We start from the raw sequence: 9064 nt of genomic DNA, 5'->3' as shown, positions 1-9064 counted from the left end.
AGTTTATCTATTTTAGAGTGTTTCATGACTATAAATCTGTAATTTGATAGTTATACCCAATCAAGCCTTTATTGCCCAGATTTAGAGTGTATTTTTTAATGTGTGCAAGGCAAACCGGGGTTTGATTGTATCAAAACTTTTGCACTCTCACTCGAAATTTTGACAAATTTGTCTTGAATGAAGCTCAACAGGAAGTTTTTCGAACAGAGAACATTCACAGCATTTTCATTTATTGTGACTGGGAGACTTTTCCCGCGTGTGTGTGTGTGTCTCCGTGTGAGTGGCTTTTGAGTTCAGCAATGCAATTTAACTTTTATCACCGCACAGCAAATAGGAAGACACAGGCGAAGAAGTCTCTTCTTTGTCCAGTGTTTTGGCTGGCTTAATGGAAGGTATTCAAATAATACAGGGCGCGTCATTTTCGCTTGCTGCACAATTAGAACTCATTTTCCAACCCGCTCACGTATCGGAAGAGTGTATTGAGGCATAATTGCGCTCTAATACAAATGGTCTGCACAGATATTAATATTGGAAACGTATCCAACTTGTGACGAGGCCTCGTCAGTTAAGGTGTCTGGCCAGGGAGTGTTTTCGCCAGAGAATGCGAGAGAAATCAATCGCGAAGGGGTTTTGAGGAGCCACTCGAGAGCATTGTGTGGAATGGCACTTTGGATACTTCTGAAATGCCAGCGCGAGCCACTAAATTATTGTAGGAATTGAAGCAATTCTTGCACTCATCGCTTAAGGGACTGCCAAGGGGTTTTCCAACCTCAAAATAACCCCCCAATTCATCACGAAATCATTCGAGAAATGTGTAATTGATCCGGCAAACTCTCCTCACAACATTTGTCCCTCAGCCAGACAATCAATTGCTGACAAAACACCCCGCGAAGCCCTCTGATAAACCTCTTCCAGAGGTGCGATTGAGTGTTTTGGACGCGATTAACCCAAAAAATTGAGTTTCGCAACTGTGGCAAGAAGGAATGTCCGTCTGTCCGGACGTCAGACGCAATTTCCCTGCGGCGAAATCGCGATGCACCGAAAAAGATCCTCTCATTTCGATTTCTTCTCTTGTTTTGACCTCAACGAAGAAAGGCGCGCAACTTCTGAGGAGGCGCGCCAGTGAAAAAAAAATGAAAAGAAGTGATCTTCATCATAAATATTTTTAATAAAATTGATTTTTTCTCCTCTTTTATTAAATCGAAAATCGACTAAATCCATTTACATCGTACCATAATAATAATTAATAATTAAGTAATAATAATAATTGTAATTTTCATGTGTTTTAAAGTGGAATTTCTTTTTGCATCATCGCCACACTCCTCGTCATTCTCCTTTTTTTTACTCCTTCACTTTTTCATTTTAAATATATAAGAATTATACAAGAATTTTTTTCTCATTCATCTTCTCTCCTCATTCTTTTTTTCTATATCCATCATCATCGCATATTTATTGTACCTCGTATTACAACAAGAATAATTTCTCAATAGAAAAAAATAATAATAAAATAAAAAATATATAAAAGAAATTTTTGTCAAAAGTTCTGTTCTTCGCGCCTGGAATCCAGAATTGTGTCTTTTCATCGTCATGTTCCTTTTCTTTTTTTGATTAAAATTAGGTAAAAAACTTATTTGCTTCCTCCACTTATTCACTCTCTCCTCTTGTCTCTGAATTCTCATCCTTTCCTCTATGATTATTTTCTGCATTTTTCTCGTATATGCACATTTTAAATCAAATATTGGATCACTAATTTTATCATCTATATGTAAGTGTATTTATAGATTTTTTTGCCTCTACAGTATTTACAGATTTATTTCATCTTCCACTCTATCATTCAATTTATTTTCTATTTATACGAAAAATTTGTTGGTTTTTTTCCTCCATCTTTGCTATTACACACTCTTGTGGATTTTCATTCTGTGTATTCATCGCGTTCTTTCTATACACAATTCTCTTCACGCCTCTACCATCAAAATTGTATTTTATACATTGCGGGCGGTTCGGGAGGGGGTCAAAATAGAAGAAAAAGGTAGTTACGTAAAACTGGCTATTTGCAGTTGAGTAGGTGACAAATTCAACATGAAAAAAATAAAATATTAATATTTATTTATTTATTGATAGATAATATTGATTAATTGCTGTGTCTTTGGTTTACTTATGTCGTTTTTTTTTAACTCCTCACTTTTTATTCACTCACTATTTTTTTCCATCATCTCTTTATACATTTTACTGCAGAGCCCAGACGAAATTTCTGCTGTCAATATGACATATTAACAATTACTGTACGTTCCCTCTCATCTTTCTCACAATTTGCATCTTCGCACTTGCTCTCATGTCTGGTGAAATGATATTTATGGTGGAAATTAAACAGCATTTTACTGGTCTTGAGATTCTACTTGAGTGCCACCTACACACTACATAAGATTTCTGTGAATTTGTTACTGGGACGAAGGAGAAAGAAATCGATCGACTTGTTAAACAGAACTTTTGCCACCAAAAAACTGTATGCACATCTCTCTTTGCAAAATGCCAACTGTCTAAGAGTGAAAGATACACAGCAATTTCTGCCCTGCGGAGTCTTCCGTGGACATAAAAATTCATATCTCTCGTGAGCCAACAGTCTCGGCTGTGAATTTGCATAATTTCTTGCTTCTTCCTTAAATTATTAACGATGTTTTGACGTTTTTTGTCAATTCTGGCGCTACTCACTGACAAGTTTCATGTCTGCCTCTATTACTCTAATTAGATCCGTGGTATTTACAGTGAAATAAAAACCTGACAAGACTGTGAAGTTATCGAGTATAGACACCACTTTTTCATCCACTCAAAATGAGATCACTTCAATAATGCCATACAAATTTTGTGCGCGCCGCGCGACCGAACAAAACCCTGTCAAAGTGGATAATTCAGCGTGAGTGTTGCAAGACGGAATTCTAAGCCAATTTTCACTCTCATTTTTGATCGTTTGTCATTTTTCACGTCACAATATTTGCTTATATGCTGGGGATGAAAAAAACAACATCAACCACAGCGCAGAATCAAACATGCAGCGGGTTGAGCAAAAAATCCATAAAATTGCTATATATGTTTTCCTCCTCGTGAAAATCAATCTGCACTTGCCTCCCCTTTGCCCCCCACCGCATTCAGCGTTTAAAATCCATCTCTGACGCGTGTTACGCACAACTTGAGCAATGCAAAAAGGAAAGGATTCGAGAGCCAGCGCGCTTTTCATAGCTCGGAGCTTTGGGAATGCGTGTCAATGAAATAAAATGCACATGGAGGATAAGTTTTTTCTCGCATCTGCGCTCAACACTAAAGTCAAGATAAATTTTTCATTTGAGAAGATACTCACATTGAAATCGCAAGTCGTCAATAAATTGGAACGAATTAATTTGTTGCTATTCGCCAAACACCATTTCATGTGTGGTGTGTGCATTTTTTTCTTCTGTAAGACATCTCGTACATTTTTTCTTCTCTTCTTTTGCTTCTATTTGTGGGGATTTGTGAATGTGTGAAGGAGAGATTACTTTTTTTGAAATATACAGAACATTCGCACAATAATTAATAATATATTATGTTATGTACTTATTTAAAGTATTTCATTTTTTCATCATCATTTAATTATAGTGTATTTTTAATGTATATCACTTGTACTAAACACCTGGCGGCGCGTTTTTTACTTGTTTCTTTTTTGTATCAATTCAAATATTTGTTTTATTTGGTTCATAGTCTTATTAATCAATTTCATAGATCGTCCTCACCCTCGTGCCCACCGGCACTGAAGAGAAGAGTGCTGCCTTCACTCATTCACTGTGTTTTTTTTCTTTCATCTTTCTACGTCTAGACTCCTAAAACTACCACTTTTAGCTAATTTTTCACCACGATCTCTCAAGAGAGTCACTGGGGGGGGTGTGTGCATCTTGGGGGGCACAATTGCACCTACTGGACCATCGATTATTCACCCGAGTTGCTGAAGTTGGTGAAGTGACGATGGTGGACACCGTTCGCAGCGCTCGCGGCGGCTGCGGCGGTGCCGAATTGCAGGGTCCACTCCTGGAATAGGCGTCTCGCGTGGTACTGTTGCTGCTGGCTCTGCTGCTGCTGCTGGCCACCCTCCGCGGCCGCGGCCGCGGCGGCGTGCAGCAGTTGCTGCTGATGGTTGACCATGAGGTGGGCCGCCGTGGGCGACGTGCTGGTCGACTGGGGCGGCATCATGAGCTGGTGGTGCAGCGGCGGCTGCTGGCCGGACAGATGAGATGGCGGGGGTGGTGGGGGCGCTGCGGCCGACGGCGGATACCTGTGATCTATGTACATTGCCGCCACGGCAGCGTTGGCCATCTGCTGGCGCGAGGTACTGAACGTCATCTGTGGCGCCGGGGGCCCGATCGAGGAGGCCGGCGGCGGAGTTGGAGATGTCGCCGAAGCGGCCACAGTTGACGGTGGCGAGTCGCCTGGAGTGGACTCCTGGTTCTCGGATTGCTAGTGAGCCGCTAACTGGTGACCGCCGGCGTTCTGCATATTCTGCGGACTGAGCATCGGTGGGCTGTGGCTATGACTGTGCGTGCCCATGGGGCTCCCATGGACATCGTGGTGCGGATGGTAGCCCCCGTGGCCCCCGTGCATGTGTCCCGGCGGCATGCCATCCATCATTTCATTCCCTAACGTATTGGGAGGCGTCATTCGCTTCTCCTTTTGCCTCCTATTGCAGAACCATACCCGCACCACTTCCTTCTCCAGCTGCAGCGAGTCCGCCAGGCTGCTGATCTCCTGCGCCGACGGCTTGGGTTGCTTGTGGAAGTGCTGCTCCAGTGCCCCCTTCACCGACACTTCGATGCTCGTCCGCTTTTTCCGCTTCCGCCCCTGCGCCGCAATCTTATCGATACTCGTCGGCGAGCCCGTGGTGGAGTCCGCCTCCTCCAGCCACTTCTGCAGCAGGGGCTTCAGCTTGCACATGTTCTTGAAGCTCAGCTGCAGCGCCTCGAAGCGACATATCGTTGTCTGCGAGAACACATTGCCATAGAGGGTCCCCAGGGCGAGTCCGACGTCCGCCTGCGTGAAGCCCAGCTTTATCCGTCTCTGCTTGAATTGCTTCGCGAACGCCTCCAGGTCGTCCGACGTGGGGGTGTCCTCCTCGCCGGCGCTCACGTCGCGATCGCCCTGGAGATGATGAGGGTGCAGGTGCAGTTGGGGTGAGTCGCCGCCGCGCAGGGCGTGGTGGAGTGGGGCACTGCCCTGATGGTGCGGATGGGCCGGATGGTGGAGCATGCCGTTCATCGCGGCGTGGTGGTACTGCAGGGGTGAGCCGCCCGTCGGGGCGTAATGGGCCGACGCGTGCACGGGGGCATGCCAGGCGTGAGGTGAGGCCATGCCCTGCTGTGCCCGCGACTGCTGGGACAAGTGCATCTCCTGCTTCACGTCGGCCGGATGGTGGTGCGAGTGGTGGGACTGCAGAGCCCAGGGATCGCTGGGATGCAGAGCGGCCCAGGGATTGCCACCCACCCCGCCCAGACCCGTCGTCACAGCTCCCAGACCGCCCGTGTTGGGACTGGGACTGGACGGCACCTGATGATGATGATGGTGGTGGTGTTGCATGTACTTCATCTCGCCAGCGTCCGTGGCGCTTCGCGGCGAGGACGTGTGATAGCCACCCCCGAGAGCCATGTCCAAATCGCCGGCTGACGTTGTCATGTACGTGGCGGCGGCCATCCCCACCGCTCTAGGGCTGTTTAGCCCCTCCACGCTGGCGGGGTAGGGCTCCAAGATGGGGCTCAGGTTTCTGATTGTCACACTTCTGAGTCCGAACACCGTCTATGTCATAGCAACTGTTCACCGCACTGAACAACACACCAGGGATCACGATCAGCCAATCAGAAACACTGGCAAATTCTGCCCAGTCAATTCCTGTGTCAGTGTCCCTTTGTTGCCCTCACTATTGTTCTCACGAAACCCGATCACCGGTCGTTGAGCACGGTTGGTCCAGTCACAGCGAAAGGGTGCAGGAATACCTTGGCATGTTCCGGTCTCCTGATCAACTCCTTGTCATGAACACACCCGTTGCAGGTATACGCTTAAACCCGAACCAGCGCGTGTACGTATGTGTGTGTGTGCTGATGCAAATTTGCTTAATTCATTACAAATTCAAATGAGTTCACATTTCCTCCTTGCGATAGCACGAAATGTGAAAAGAGTTAATCATTGTTGGAAAAAAGAACGAAATGTAATGTGTCCCAAAACACACACAATCACAACTTATTGAAACAAACAGAAAGTCCTCTACGCCGTGGCACCGATGCAACCGTTTCTTTTTCCAATTGAAAATTGATCTCTTCGGGTCAGAGTGCGTTGAAATCAAAATGTCAATTAGTGGGAACCCATGACAAGTGCTTCGGTTCCACTTTTTTTTCTCTCTCCTTTTGCTATATCAATACGTTGTGAGGCTATCTTTGGGTTTTGCTGGCTGCAGAGGCAATCCCTCGATGAGTATCTATCCTTTTTCCCTGCAGAGATTTGTCTTTCACAAATACTCTCGCCCGCTACTAGCTATTGTGGGTATCTCTCAATTTTGTTAACTAGGAACTAAGCACAACATCACTTTAGAACCTCCATCGGGTAGAATCTCAGTGACTCTACGGATATTTGCACAGTACACAGTAACTTTATCGCTTGTCTACATTAAACCGTCAAGCATGGTATGTCACATTCGATTGACCGATTCGCGGAGATCAGGGGAATGTTTAGTTATATCAGTTTTTGCTGGACTTGTGTGGTCCACAGTTGATGCTGGATTTGCCAAACTTCACTCAGTGTGTCACACTTTGGGAATAAAAAGTGATGGAATGTTTGGTTTGGAGGTACAAAAATCGAACGTACGACTCTCACGATGATACGTGCAAACGCTCCGAACTTTCGAAGTCAACTAACGACCGTCGACTAGTGTTCGGTTTTCGCTGTTGGCTGTGCCAGCGATTCTGGCACCATCGTGCTGCACCACTCACACCCTCCCTGTCGCACAGCGCGCACGCAGTCCGTCCCGCTCTCGCGGCCGCACTGCCGCACTCCAATGTGTGATTGGCGGTTCAATGGCGCACGCAGCTTTTATGACGTCACGGAGAATCGTCCCATAGCCATCGATAGCCCCGCCCAGCGAGACACCAACTTATCAGTTCGCTAGTGATAAGTGGAGAGTCAGGTGTGTGGGGTATTCGTGGAGGGTGAACTGCCAGCCGTTCAGTCTCTCACTCTCCGCCAAAGCTCCCTCGTGAGCGAGCATGCGCTCAGCCCGGCAGGACACCATTGAGGCTCGTCACTCCGCAGTAGCACTTCGTCGGCGGTTGGCAGCATAGCTCCTGACACACTTCCTGTGTCATAGCCTTCCAGGTATTTGCATGGTTGCCCGCGAGCTCGCCCGGCGTGAAAATGTCCGCGCGGAAATGGGAAAATTCCCGCCGCGAGAATGGGCAATGAGAGACGCGCGTAGGCAAATTGAACAAAGCCCCAAAAGAAAGGAATAGAGAAGAAAAAAAAAGTGGAGGAAAACCTTAACCCTTTTGTTCATGACGTGCGCCGTCGGCTTTTGCCAATTGAATGCATCAATTAACTGAGTATTTATTACTCATTTTTTTCTTCTCTCGCCATCCACTAATTATACCCACCATTCATTCTCCGTGTCTAGATAATAATAACAATATTATTGTAGAATAATGCAATTAAATTGACACAACACACACTCACAATATTCATGTTACTGCTAATTAATCAGCATCGCAATTAATCGAGTAAATTGAAGTAACGCAAGTTTGCGCGTATCAAATCCATTCAATTTGCCCAAGATGCAATTTGCGGGGGCGCCACATGCAAAAAATAAATACACAAACACCGCAAAAATTCATCTATCACTCGCTAGCGTCATCTGCATGCGATTTTATGCCTCCCTGACGATCGCGCCAACTTCCCGCAATTCACATGCATTGATATGTTAATCGCGATCGGTCTCTTTCACTCTCAATTTCCAATTCACACCGCACACAGAGATCTCTCCAACCTTTAATTCGATAATTGCCCATCAAGCACTGCAATTAGCGTGTGAGTTTGGTTCGATAGAATTTTTCGCTGAGGGGCGGGTGAGGCCACAAATTTGGAGCAATTATATTCCGATGAAATCGCCACTCTGGGTGATGTTCTCACGACGCCACAAATATGCTGAGAATGTCCACACAAATCGTGCGAAAAGTACATTTAGATTAATTAAAAACGGCGGGAAATGGTGAATTTTGACACAATCTCCATGGAAATACCTCAATTCAATTGCCCAAACACTTCCTGAGCACTCGACGGGCGGTTATTTCGCAGCGACACGAAGGCGATCATGACCCATGGAGCACTTCTTTTCCAATCCCTGGACTGGGTGCGATGCAAATGGATCACAACAGAAGGCGCGCAGTCCCGGAATTTTGACTTGCATTTGCATCTGATTAATAATTAACGAGCTCGCGCGCGTCTTCCCAAAAACTCACCTTACGCAATTCTAACTGTATTGTTGTGATAATGGCGGTGCGCGCGGATCATCCCTGGAACTATCTGTCTCGTGTGCGTCAGAATTATGCAAAGTGCTCTCCGGGATGACGCCACTGGAGAAGGGTGCATACTAATTTGCACAGGAAAATTCTCTATAAAAGCCACTGTGTGACCCAATTTTGGTGCGAGCGCAGAGAAAAAAAAGACACTCACTGAAAATGCCAGCGCGACTTCCGATAAGGTTAAATGGGACTTTTTTCCAACTGGAATACCTTCGAGCGATTATATGGCGCTGGCATCTTCAGCATTCCCGCGGGCATCCCAAAACGGGCATCGCCAAGACCACTCTGTCCGGCGGACTGGTTCGGACGATGGGAAAATTCGCGAGAAAACTTTCAATTTGATGTGTGAGCGGGCTTAAAGTGCGCAATAAATCATCGTGCAAATTAATTAGTGAATTTACAATTGATCACTCGCACGTTTAGAAATTTGAGACGAACGCAACGGACTTTTCCATCGCTTTCCGCGAGAGGCGATGCCGTCACACCAA

The 9064-nt window shown here is 46.0% G+C and overlaps 1 protein-coding gene across 1 annotated transcript; it reads right to left on the bottom strand.

Moving 5' to 3' along the window:
* Positions 1 to 1151: 1151 nt before the first annotated feature.
* Positions 1152 to 6904, bottom strand: LOC132259822 (POU domain protein CF1A). The gene has a single exon (XM_059757611.1). It carries the CDS (start codon positions 5704 to 5706, stop codon positions 4480 to 4482), a length of 1227 nt encoding a protein of 408 aa, XP_059613594.1. The 5' UTR covers positions 5707 to 6904; the 3' UTR covers positions 1152 to 4479.
* Positions 6905 to 9064: the final 2160 nt, after the last annotated feature.

Source organism: Phlebotomus argentipes, unplaced genomic scaffold (assembly GCF_947086385.1).
Source record: "Phlebotomus argentipes unplaced genomic scaffold, Phlebotomus argentipes genome assembly scaffold_18, whole genome shotgun sequence".
In the NCBI taxonomy this organism is placed as follows: Eukaryota; Metazoa; Arthropoda; class Insecta; order Diptera; family Psychodidae; genus Phlebotomus; species Phlebotomus argentipes.
The sequence above is the reverse complement of the archived record's forward strand: the minus strand, read 5'-3'. Positions and strand labels throughout refer to the sequence as shown.

Bases quoted from the DNA above. Each gene is read 5' to 3' on its own strand.
- LOC132259822 (XM_059757611.1), bottom strand. From the start codon at position 5,706: ATGGCCGCCGCCACGTACATGACAACGTCAGCCGGCGATTTGGACATG.